This window comes from Prunus avium, chromosome 4 (assembly GCF_965620075.1).
Source record: "Prunus avium chromosome 4, drPruAviu1.hap1.1, whole genome shotgun sequence".
NCBI classification, from domain to species: Eukaryota; Viridiplantae; Streptophyta; class Magnoliopsida; order Rosales; family Rosaceae; genus Prunus; species Prunus avium.
The window spans coordinates 11,790,867-11,804,297 of record NC_142287.1 but is presented as its reverse complement, the minus strand read 5'-3'; the positions used below and the strand labels follow the sequence as shown (position 1 = coordinate 11,804,297).

Genomic DNA, 13,431 nt, shown 5'->3' with positions numbered 1-13,431 from the left:
CTAGAAGGTTTTCAAACTGTCGTGAACTCGACCGCCATCTTTTGATACATAAAACAACTACGGCAAATAATCGACGTCGTTAAGACATACAACGTCATATCAAAAGAGAAACCGACGTCTAATTGCAATAAAACAGCGAAAAAGGAAAACTTCGACAACCTTAGATGACGGTTTTAGAAAAATAAAGACGTTTACATGAGATTACATGTCAAGAACTCCATAAATACCGACATAAAAACAGTTAACCACGTCTTTATTTGAAAACATACCGTCGTGTATAACGTCGAAACCATCGTGGTTAAGATATACTACGTCCTCTGAAAACAAAACATATATGTGTGCGTGTTACATACTATAATTTGTTTCAGGAAATATTTGTATATTTTGTTTCTTATGAATCTGATATTTGTTATCGGGATGCTCTCAAGCACTAAATTCCAAGACATGTGAACCATCTTATATTACACTCGTGATCACAGAGAAAGAAGTAGAGAGAGAGAGAGAGAGAGAGATTTTATGAGCTAGCGAATATATATATATATATAATACTGAAATATATAGAATTGTTTAAAGAAGAAAAGCTGGTTTGAGCCCCCTTTGGGAGCATCTGCATCTCAGAATGACATAAGACATAAACCTGTAAACCAAGATGAAGCACACCATGACCACCACATTCCTCCACCTACTTTCTTCTTCATACCCTGCATCTCTCAGAACGTCCTCCCCTGTGACCATGCATTTCCCAAAGAAATACTCCAAGCACTTACCAGAGTTAGAAAACTCGTTGACCAGAAACCCTTCGAACGGATACTTAAACAGCGATATGTAATGCATGAAAATCCAGTAGCTTGGAATCCCATGCTTTGATATGAAGTAGCCAGAGAAGAGAAAGAACGATCCCATGACGCCAGCGATGACGGAGTTTCCCACGATGAAATTTGGCACGAGTGCGCTGAAACACACCACCACTGAATTCGCAGTGTATAATATCAACCATATCAAAAGCAGGAAATGAAAGAAGGCCATGAAGTTGGGGTTGAGCCCAACAAGCCAGTACAAAGGCAGGGTGAATAGGATGGCCAGGATAAGCAGAAATGGCAAATAAACCAAGCCATTGGCAATGGCGTAGGAGGAGACTCTGTAGCTCCCGCAAGAAGTCTCCTTCATCAGAATTTCCCTTTCTTGCAGAAAGACTGGCAGCGCTTCTGTGGTGCATGAGAGCAAGAATGTTAAGATGAATGCGAAAAGACCTACCCTTTCCTCTGCTCCCGTTAAATCATGTTTGAGGTCATAAAAGATGGAGCCCAAAACTAAACCAGATACGAGCATTTGAATGGTGCGGCAGGCAAACAGCTCCTTTGTCCGGAAGATGTTTTTGGAGAATCTGTGAGTCAAAATGATGGTTTCTTGCAATCTCGAATTCGCGAAATCGGGAGAATCTTGGTTGGGTTTATTGTTGATCCCCATTTCTTCATGGTGAAGAATATTTACCTTATTAGAAGATTGTTCCTTGTTAGACTCCTGAAAGAGCTGTTGCAGAGTCAACTTACCACTAGGACTCGTCTCGCCTTCGCCTTCGCCTTCTCCTTCCGCTGTGTTATGATGTTGACGATGTTGTTGTTGATGATGTTTTTGAATGGTTTCGATGGAGTCCATGGCGAACTCAACGAGGTTGACATGGAGAGGAAGCTCCAATCCCATGAGTCTTAAATTCAGGCCCAGCTGGTCCACAGTGCCATGGTGGAGGACCGAGCCGTTAGCCAGCAACACAATTGAGTTGAACAGCTTTACAATTCTGAACCCGGGCTGATGAATACTCAAAATTACGGTTCTGCCCCGGGTTTCAGCCATGCTCTTCAGCATATCAATGATCTGAAGCGCGGAGGTGCTGTCCAGTCCGGAAGTTGGCTCATCCAGGATGAGCACTTCCGGATCATGGATCACGTCCACTCCGATCGAAACCCGCCTCCTCTCTCCACCGGAAATCCCCCGAACTCTGTCGTCTCCGACTCGAGCCCGGGCCACTTGACTGAGGCCCAGCTCTTGGATTAGGGCCTTCACCCGGGAGCTGAGCTGAGCTGGAGGGACTCTCAGCCTTAGCTTGGCGCTAAACATTAGGGTTTCTTCCACCGTGAGCAAAGGAAATAAGGTGTCCTTTTGTGTCACGTACCCAGAAACCTTCTTGAACTGAGCTTTGTCCACTGGCTTTTGGTTCACAAACATTGAACCGGTTTGTGGTGTGATTTTGCCTGCGAGAATCTCGAGGAGAGATGATTTTCCAGCTCCGCTTGGACCCACAATGGCTAGGATTTCCCATGGCCTTGCTCGCAAGTGCACATCCTTTAGCACTTGTCCAACTCCTCCTCGTCCTCCCCCCTCCGATCCTGCACCTGCAACCAGAATATCATGATCATCATCTTCAACTGCCACTGCTACTTTTGCTTGCTTCTGGTGATCAAGTGGTTGGCGTTGATTCTGGCTCAAGATCTTAAAAGGGTTCTTCTGATCTGATCTGTTGTTGTTGTTGTTGTGTGTGTGAATCTTGTAGCTGATGCCTACTGCCTCAATCTCACTGCCTTGTTTCGTCATTGAAATATGCAACAAGCTCTCAGTTTCTGCTGTTTTTTTCTCTGCTAGCTTTCCACTCTCTCTCTCTCAAGCTCAATATATTGCAAGCTAAATAAGGACTTCTACTGCTTTCTGTTTTTTTTTTTTTTCCTTTTCCTAATAATATTTAATATCCAGAATTTTCTTTTTCTTTTTTTCCATTTGGCCTGAAGTGCTTTTTCAATCTGTAATATACATTTTGTTTATATAAATAATTCACGTGCATATTTATCTACTTTCTATTTCTGTTTTTCCATTTTTGTCTTGGAAAATTGCATATATATAATATATAGTTCACGTGGCTTGCTAAGTTTCTTGTTGTACACTTTTGTTTTTATATATGTACTCTCTTGCGATTAAATAAATTGAAATCTCAATAATATCTATGCATACGAAAAGTTTGTTTTGGTTTCTCGTTCTACTTTGGACCATGGCCTAGTGCTGTCTCCACGCTTTACAGCCTGGTAACTTATTATTATGAAAGAAAAGGATGTATATGTATCTAGACAAAGTTTAATTATTTGTTAATCTTCTCTTCAAATATACCATTTGTTGAGTCCAATCAGGGGCGGAGCTAGAATTGCAAAGTTGGAGGGACCGAAGTAGAAAATACAAGTATATAAAACACATAAGTATTCAATAGTTACATGTTTAGAACTAAATATTTCTAATTTAGTCATGTCTAATTTGTTTTAGAATGAATTTTAACTTAAATTATAAGTTGTTTATTATAAATTCTATATGTTATATATAATAATATAATAAAGGAGAGATAAAAATATGGAGTCAGGGCTAAGGCCACTCCAGGCCTAGTTTCAATTCACCATAAATAATATTAAGTAAATATATATATTTTATATAACAGATTTTCTTTTATACGAATGTACATACATTATTATCGTGTAGACGTCCAGATTAAAGAATAACTATTCTACGTAATGTTATACATAATTAATACATACATTTTAAATAATAAGAGAGACTAATAAGATGATTATTATATACTTTTTGGTTAGTTTAAACTCTCTAGTATATATGATTAATAATTTTACGGGTGATGACACGGCAGCAATTTGGAATTATACGTGGAGTGGGATTAGGATTGGGTAGGGTAGAAGGCTAGCTATGGACTTGGAATTATATTTGTGGCTGAAATTGAAATCATATATATATTAACCGTACGTACTACTGCTTAAAAATAAAAACAAACCAACTCTTGGGCATGTTTTTGGCATTTTCTTTCTATTTTCACTACACAAGGGTACTTTTGACAAATTACTTTGACGTATATAAAATAAATGCTAGGGCAGATAGGAAGACTTAAAAAAAGTGACGGGGAATGAATCTTTTATGTGGACGAGAGAGCCCGAGAGATCTTAATCCGTCTTTTTGGGTGGATTAAAATTCTTTGTGGTTCTCATTCAAAATGATTTTTTACTTGTCTTCCACGTTTTCGTGCTTTCATTTTACCTTTGGTTTGGTGGGGCTGTCTTTTTATTATATAATAATAATAAACTTGTCTGGATTTTGATTGTAGCACCCGTGAACTTTATTGTGTGGTCAGGGAGGGTCCTTTGCGAGCCCACCTCCAGTAGCCAGTAGACCCCACGAATGCAATGCCGTTCATCTTCATCCTTCCGTTGACTATACACAACTTTGGCCCGTGAACCCATCTTCTTTTCTTTCCCCTTCTTAGTTGCCAACCACGCCTTACAAATCTTCTCAAAAGTTCTGAAAATTTAAAATCAACACCAACAATATTATATTCACAAACCTGAAAAAAAAAAAAAAAATTCCCTTTATACTCTCGTGTACTTATGGCAGAGTAATTTTTGCATGTTCCAATTACACCATGTGGCTGTTGTACTATTTAATACACATGGAATATATGAAAATATTATCCAATACACATAAGACTTCAAAATAAAATATTTCCACATGTTTCATGTGTATTAGATGATATACCAGCCACACGGTACACAAGTATAAAATATGCCTTGGTTCGGCATGCCACATGTATGGCTAATGAGCAAAGACTACTTTACTATATTCTCTTTATTGGCTCGTGGATCGAACTTCTTGATAATGAAATTCTCATGTCTAATCTCACAAAATAGGAATGGAGGATGTTCATTCTGATGTTTGGGAACGTTGAGAAACGAGGACTAGGAAAGTCATTTTTACCCATTCCCATGTTTGGTTTGTATAGTATTAGGAATCAAAAGTTGTTTAGCAACAATACTCTTGATTAGTCCAAAAAGAAAAAGAAATACAAAAAGTTTTTTTAAAAGATCAAATACCACTTTGAAAAATATAACAAGGGTAAGTTTATCAAAAAAAACACTACATTAAATGATTTCCCATGTTGGAGGAAAAGAATTCCCAAGGTGAGCCAAGTGTATGAAATTTCCCCATATATGGGAAGTTCATACTCATAAGTCAGACATTGCATTCCAAAGGATGCACTTACCAAACATGAAAATGCAATTTCATACCCATTCTCAAGCTCCTAAACCTTGAACCAAACGGGAGGAATAAAAAAAAAAAAATGAGACTCAAAAGAGCCCAAATAGGTAGGGAATAAAAATACACGAAGACAACCCCAAGATAGGACAGAGAGTCAATCCTACACAAATTTTTATTTATTTTTAATTTGGTGTAATTGTAGAAAGTTAGTGTATAAACTCAATATTGGTGTTAAATGAAGGAGTTTGGAATTTTTGAAATTAAGTTAAATTACTTTTTTAGGTTATTTTAAATTATTATAAGTATGATAAAAAAACATTGGAAATTTTGTTCAAGTAATTTTGACAAATTGAGGTGATAGAAAAATAGTGAAGGTGATTTTACATGTCACGCCCCGAAATTCTGGTCATGTTATAGCGGTAGGTGCCTCAAGAATTCCGATAATACAATACCTAATTGCCAAAGCATCATACTCCCAAGTTGACAGGACCCGACCCAAATTCCACTTTGGAATCTGCGCTGAACCCTGTGTGTGTCCAACATCTGGTAGATGCCGAGCACACTTGACCAAAATGCCCTTATAAGTTTCAAATTTTTTTTTTTTTTTTTTTTTTTACCTCTGTCGAAAATTCGGCAGAGTCTCCCCTGTAACTTGCTCGTTTCCCAAACGTTCAGCATACAATAATTTTATCCATACTCAATTCACAGTGATTCACAAAATAAACGAAACACTGGCCTTTACCCTGTAATAAATGGGAATAAACGATAGTCCATATTCTGCTCAATTACAATGGATTTCAACTAAACCCATTCAAAACTTAGTTCAGCAGCTTATTTTGAAGCTGCACCTAAATTAACCTAGGTTGCCTACGTACCCTTACTGAGGGATCAAGCCACACGCAAGGTCTTAAATATCGATAGTTTCAGAAATATCGGTGTTTCAAAAACACGGAAATATCGATGGAAATATCGGAAAAATATCGATATCGATAAAAATTGAATAAAAACCACAGAAATTGTGATAAATACATGAAATTTTTTAATGAAACTTTAGAAGAAGTTTATTTAGTCAATCATCTATTATTTTGACACAAAAAAATTGGAAGGAAATGCATTGCATAGTGGGTTTGAGTGATTTAAGTTGATTATATTGCGAGCTGACAATGACATCCTTAAGTGTAGTGTGTGAATGCCAAATCAGAACAACACCTGCAACTCAAATAAGTACATGCACACACACTTAGAGCACAATCAAGAATTTCGAACCACATAAGCTCGTTATCAAATCAGTTCTCCATAGTAATACCATACAATACCAAGGATCAAAAGGACTTTATAGGGGTTGTAATGAGCTTAGGGTAGCGGTTGAATGAAAGAGGATGGAGGTATAACAACATTTTGAGCACCACCAAGGCATAGGTAAGAGCATGAGATATTACTGAACTTTAAAACAAGCAAGGAACACATACATGAGCAGATTTTCAACATAATTTCAGCACTTCAAATGTGTTTATTTGGCATCATTTGGTGGCTCTTTACCCTAGATCACCATGATCTCTCCTTATAACACCCTAGGGTCGTGACTACATTGGCTACACTTCATTACCTCTTTTGATTAGTTACCAATACCCCCAAACTTATTTCTTTTCAACACTTGGGTTATGGCACTAATGATTTACTTTTGCTCCAAAAACCTTGCATTCTTTATGACTCTCTTTGAAGTTAGCTTTAATTGCTCAAAGAATAGGTAAAGATAAGAAACAGAGATTTATTATGGTAGGAATGGTTTACACAAAGAAAGGTTTAATGTAGGCTCAAATGGGTTGACTAGGGATGAATACATGTAGAGGGATGGTTAGAAAGGCTCAAACGATTTAAACATGGCCTAAATCACTTCCTAAGCATTGTATGGCAACAAAATGTCTCAAGAGATATTCAAATAAGTTCTAGAGTACGAAACCCAGATCATGAGATAAGTAGAATTGCATAACGTTTCCAAGTTGCAAGAAATTGGACTAACTCAACAAAGTGCTCAATAAGTGCAAGGATGGCATGCAAGACAAAGTTAACTCAGAACCAGGGACGGACCCAGGATTTCAAAATGGCATGGGCTAAATTTACCTTACGTACAAACATATTGAAAACTCAACGGTACAAGTAAATTTCATTGATAACAAAAAAATATATGGGGGGGACATAATGAGCCTTACCCCTTAAATAGCACTTATATAAGTTGCACCCTTCGAGTCTTCACAGCATTAAAATCACCAATTATTGATTCATTATCTATATTATCAGCTAATTCTCTTTCAATATGAAGTAGCATACAATCAGCAAGAAACTCATCACCTATCTTATTCCGAAGTTGATTTTTAATAAGTCTCATACATGAAAATGCTCGTTCTGTTGTTGCTGTAGACACAGGAAGAGTTAGCACCAAACGAATCAATCTGTCAATCAAGTAGTATGTTTCTGCTAATTTTGTCTCAATTAAGCGCTCAAGTAATATAGGGATGGAATCAATATTCTTGAAGGCTTGAATGCGATCCATATCAATCTTATAAAATCCCAATTGCTGATTTAAAGCATGCAACTCAGTTGTAGTGAAATCTAAGGGGTAAAATTTCTCAGCAAGACTGCATATATCATCAATGTTAAATCGCTTGAAAGCATCACGAGGATCTAATGCTGAGCTAAGAGAAAGGAGTTCCACAGTCCCATCTGGAAATCTAGTATTTAACTCCCCCAACTGATAATCTATTACCTCATTGAATATATCAATATGATAATAATGCTCAATTGTGATACAATCTCTTTGTTGACAAGAACGGCGAGTGCCTATTGTATGACGGGCACCCATATCAGGCATATTAATATCATGTTCTTCACAAAATGATTGCACACTCTGTATAAAATCATTCCAACCATTATTTCTCAACTCATCAAGCTCCATTTTTGTACTTGCAACCAAATTCAAAGCCTTTACAATGTCTTGAGATTTTCTTTGAAGTTCTTGACAAAGAAAATCAGTGAATCTCATAGTTTTGTCCAACAATTTCAAGGCAAAAACAAAGTCAAAAGATAACATAGATATTTTAATACCTTCTGCTTCGCCACGAAATTGTGAGGTAGGTCCATTATGACTGATATCCGTTAGAAGTGTCTTGGTTGCACCAAATAAATCAATCAAACTCCTAATAGAATTAAAATGTGACCCCCAACGAGTACTTCCAGGTCGTTGCAAACAACGAATTTGATTAGCCCCTTTAGCTGTCCCAAGTCTTCCAGCAGCTAGTAATTCTTCAATTTCAGCTTGTCGGGTTAATTTTAACTCAGAATGGCGTTTGGCAGAAGCACCAACAAAATTCACAATGTTATTCAACATTGAAAAAAATCTCCAAACGAGTCCTACCTCTTTAGCTGCACCATTTAAAGCTAATTGAAGACGATGAGCAAAGCAGTGTATATAATATGCATATGGACAATCTTTGAGAAATAATGCTTGTAAGCCACTCCATTCACCACGCATATTGCTAGCACCATCATATCCTTGACCACGCATATTGCTCACTAAAAGATTATGCTTGCCAAGAACTTTACAAATATCACTTTTAAGAGTTGGGGAGTTAGTATCATGAACACTCACAATATCAAAAAACCTTTCTTGAATATGCCCATCACAACCAACAAACCTTATGATAATAGCCATTTGTTCCTTCTTAGAGTCGTCTAGTGCTTCATCAACAAGAATACAAAATTTCCCATCTTCCCCAATTTCATCGCGTATCCTTTTTCTCACTTTGGTAGAATAGATACTTAGGATCTCCTTTTGTATCTTATTTGAAATATATTGGGCATTCAAGGGAGCATTTTGTAACACAACTTTTTCAATGTTTACATTCATTCTTGCAAAAGCCTTCACCAACTCAATGAAATTGCCTCGATTTGAGGAGTCATAAGATTCATCATCACCTCTAAAAGCCATTCCTTGATTTGCTAAATACCTAATCGCCTCTATTGTGGTTGTAAGCCTCAACCGGTTGTTTGCAACTTCTTGTGGGGTTTGCACTACTCTGTCAATATGGTGAGACGGGTTTTTTAAATCCATCCACTTTTGCATAGCAAAATGATGTGGTGAATTTATATTGCCTATATGAATAAGGAAAACACACTCTTTTCCACCAACTCTTCTCCAACTTCTAAATCCCTCTACAGTGAATGCCTTATGTAAGTGATCAATGTCAAAAAGAAAGCATGGAAAGCAAAACACTTTGTCTTTATGAACACTATACTCAAGCCAATGGTATTGCTTATACCAACTACCAACAAATCGACGCTTTTGTTTCCCTTCTAAGTGTGATGGAAATTCCTTTAATTGTGGTTGACATGGTCCTAAGAGAATATATGCTCTTCGAACATTATCACGTTCATTAGGTGGATATGTGTCTATTTGAGGACGTAATCCGGGATCACGCTCGAGAGAATTGGTATTAACTTCTTGATGAGACTCGACTCTTACGTTTTCATCTTCAATTCTTTGAGGTTGAGAAGGAGGTTGCTCCTCACATATTGGAGGAGACAGAGAAGGACCCGAAGGCATGCTAGTTGATGATTCATCATTGTTTCTCTTAAAAAAATCTTGAATAGTCCTTGATCTCTTAACATTACGATGTTGACCCGACATTATAAAGTATAACCTATTGAATAATATATAGAAGATGTAAACATATAGACCAACAAAAATTTCAATAAAAACATTACATACTTAAATAGTTAAATATCGAATTAAAATCCCCAATTGACAATTCATACAAGCAAGCAAGAACACCAAGATAAAAAAAACTAATTGATACACCTTAATTGTAAATCCCTAATTGATACTTCATAAACCCTAAATAATCCCCAAAATTTCAAAAGAAAAGAAGAAGAAGAAGAAAGGAAAATTACCTTAGTTTGCTTTAATTAAGTCTGAGGAGAGAGGGAATGTTTGTGAGAGTCTAATGTGTTTTCACGTAGGGTGTGGGGTTTAATTCTTTTTATTTATTTGTTGGCTTGGTCAGCCAATCCTAGTGGGATTAGTAATATTTTATTTGGGTGGATAGCCTTATCCTAATGGGAATAGTTAATAATATTTATTTAGATGACCTAGGCTAGAGTATTAATTTAGCTTAAATAAAAAACAAGTTACCTGGGCTTTAGCCCAGGTTAGCGTGCTAGTGGGTTCGTCCCTGCTCAGAACCACACAAAGGCCTTAAACCATGACTGTCAATTTCTGAAAAACCATATTAGTATTAAATCCAAGTCTTATCATAGGTGTTTGGAAGGATAACGAAACACACACAAAATCTTGCGTTTTTAGACAATAGACACACTAAAAAAATTTAAAATTTGACAGTTTGAAACAACATAACTAAATCTGTCACATCCCGGGATCGGCTCCGCCGTAGCACGATATTGTCCGCTTTGGCCCCCCCCTCTCTGGCCCTCTGTTGTGTAGATACAGCTGCACCAAAATGGATTTAGTTGCATCCTCAACTTGTGATACTCGCAAGTGCACGAGCCGTTTGGTAGTATAGCATATGTAAGTGCGAGGTCGATCCCACGAGGATTGGTGATTGAATGATCCAATTCATTTTCCCTACACAAAACAGAAACGAAAAAAGAAAGGAAATAAATAAAACAAGAAAGAAAGAAAATAACTAACTCAAGTACATAAGTTCCCAAGTTCAATTAGATTAACGGATTGATTCTAGCTAAAGTATGATTAAGCCATGGTGTTTGGTCATAACCTTGTGTTCATAATTCCCTAATTTGATCATTTGTTGTCTAACCTAAAATTAAGCATTAGGAACCCATTAAGCATAGAAGAACATTTTAAACAACCAAGTATGTATCTAATCCCTGTTGTCGAATGTCCATACATACTCTTCCTATTCATAGTTCAATTCGAATTAAAGCATGGTGTATACTCTTAATTCAAACCAAGATAGCTAACATGCAAGCCTAAATGGTGATCAATCATTCAAACTAGCATATTAACTTATAAGCATAATGAATAAGAACAAAAACCATAATTGAAACTTGGAAACTAATTCAACTTGAAAACTTAAGAAAAGAATTTACATAACAAAGAAAAATAAATTACAACTAAGAAAACATTAAGGAAACTAAGAGAACTTTGAGGAAGAAAGGAAGTGTTTGAGAACTTTGAGGAGGGAGAAGAAAGTGTTTGGGAACTTTAGAGAATTTTGGAAGAACATGTGTTTGAGAGCTTTGAGGATTTTGGAAGGGAATGTGTTTAAGACATGGGGAATTTGGAAGAGAGTGTTTGAGAACTTGGAGGATTTGGAGAGGAAAGTAGAGAGGTGTTTTGAGAGCTTTGTGGATTTTGGAAGAGAGTGTTTAGGAACTTTGAGAATTTGGAAGAGAGTGGTTGAGAACTTGGAGGATGTTTGTGAACTTGGAGAATTTGAGAACTTAGGGAAGGAAGAGAAATGTGTTTGTGAAGTGTTTGAGACATGGAGACTTTTGGAAGAGAAGGGAAGTAGAGAGATGTTTGAGAACTTTGAGGATTTTGGAAGAACATGTGTTTGAAAGCTTTAGAGAATTAGAAGAAGAGAAAGGAAAAGTGTTTGATATTTAGTACAAAGAAAATTTAATAGAATGATCTTATTACAACAATTGAGAACTACAAAGGGAAACTAAGAGAATTTGAGGGAGAGAAGGGAAGGGAGCTCTAGAGAAGTGTTTGAGAGCTCCCCCCCCTTGGGGTGTTATTACAAGCTTAGAGAACTTCCCTATTTATAGGCCTAGGGGAAGTGAAAATCAGAATTCAATAAGACTAATGCATACAACACTTGAATTATAAAATCTGAAATGGTTGATGCACTTGTATTAGAAAATCTGAAATGGGTGATGCACTTGTATTAGAAAATCTTGAATTGGTTGATGCACTTCACCACTAAATCCCACCAGCAGCCCTAGCTCATCTTCATGTCACCATGACCAAGCTTCCAACCAGAAATGATAGCTCATACCTAGCTCACCATGACCAAGCATCCAACCAGCACATGCTGAGGTCAGCATGACCAGCAACTTCAAGGGCTTACAACTTGGGCTTCTCTTAATCAAATTAGGACTTTAAGCACTCTAAATTGAAGTTCAGAATGTCTTCTTTCCAGCCATATGTTATTTGGACCAATCCAAGGTCGGAGGAAGAAGTTAAGGCCGAAACAAATGGCTAACTCATTTTCCGCGCTGATAAGATCCATCCTGAGCATGGTTCTGTGTTTGCTAGGTAACGGACTCCAGATTTATCCAATGGGGCTGAATTTTGGATATGTTATAGTACACACCAATTGGAGCAACGTTCATGAAGAATGTGGCCTCATCCGAGCTATGTAGGTTGCTGAAACAAAGCTTGCAATATGACCTACGGAACTGGACTGGCAGGGGGCTGTAGCCATAATGAATTTGTCTTTAAGCTCTTCATCAATTCATCCAAATTAGGCCTTAACATGCTTGAATTGCATGAATTATGTTCTCCAAAGCCATCATTGTTACCTAAAGCTCAATTAACTGAAAGATAAACACAAAAAGGATTAAAAGCACAAGTTTAACTCAAAAACATAACCAAATCATAAGCTAGAAGGGTAAGAAATAATATACAATTATGAACCGATCAAATACCCCCAAACCTAGATTTTGCTAGTCCTCGAGCAAAACAACACAAAACAAAGTTAAAAACAAAACTAGAAGTTAACTAAACCACTTTCGTAGGTAACTCGATTGCATTTAGCATATGCAACAAGCCTTTAAACCTCTAGGCATCCCTAGTAGGAGGAGTTGTGTCTCCTGAGGGTTTAACAGATACGATACCCACAAACGTTTTACTGACTCTGTAAAACAAAGTAATTAGAAAACTTAAAGATTGTTAGTCCTTAAGCAAAACCAAAAACAAAAACAAACACAAAAACACAAAGAACTTAAAACAATTTTTCCGAACATTTTCTGAAGAGAAATGACTCATGCACATGACTTAAACGTTTTAATAATAAAAGCTCAATTTTTAGACATTATTTACAAAGCGGCAAAGTTCTAAACACAATATGCTCAAAGTGTAGTAGTGTGATAGCCAAATGCAACAAATTCCCCAATCTTAGTTTTCACACAATTTCAAAAATCATACAAAGCATAAGTTCAACTTCAAATCTCACCAAAGTTGTCCTCTCACAAATGAATCACTCAGAAGAGGGCTATAATGCACACTCAGTTATAAACATGAGAATAGAGTTAAACCATAAGGGACTTAACTCGCAATAGAAATATGAAGAATTTGCATTAATATGATCTCAAGAA

At 36.8% G+C, this 13,431-nt stretch overlaps 2 protein-coding genes across 2 annotated transcripts; both read right to left on the bottom strand.

Annotated features, from left to right (window-relative positions):
* Positions 1-533: 533 nt before the first annotated feature.
* Positions 534-2,694, bottom strand: ABCG5 (ABC-2 type transporter family protein). Its single transcript, XM_088252763.1, has one exon. The coding sequence runs from the start codon at positions 2,587-2,589 to the stop codon at positions 568-570; it is 2,022 nt and encodes a 673-aa protein (XP_088108889.1). The 5' UTR covers positions 2,590-2,694; the 3' UTR covers positions 534-567.
* A 4,603-nt stretch (positions 2,695-7,297) lies between these two features.
* Positions 7,298-8,977, bottom strand: LOC148294796 (uncharacterized). Its single transcript, XM_088251906.1, has 2 exons — positions 8,596-8,977; positions 7,298-8,493 (listed from the first exon to the last, which is right to left on the bottom strand). The coding sequence occupies exons 1-2, from the start codon at positions 8,975-8,977 to the stop codon at positions 7,298-7,300; spliced, it is 1,578 nt and encodes a 525-aa protein (XP_088108032.1).
* Positions 8,978-13,431: the final 4,454 nt, after the last annotated feature.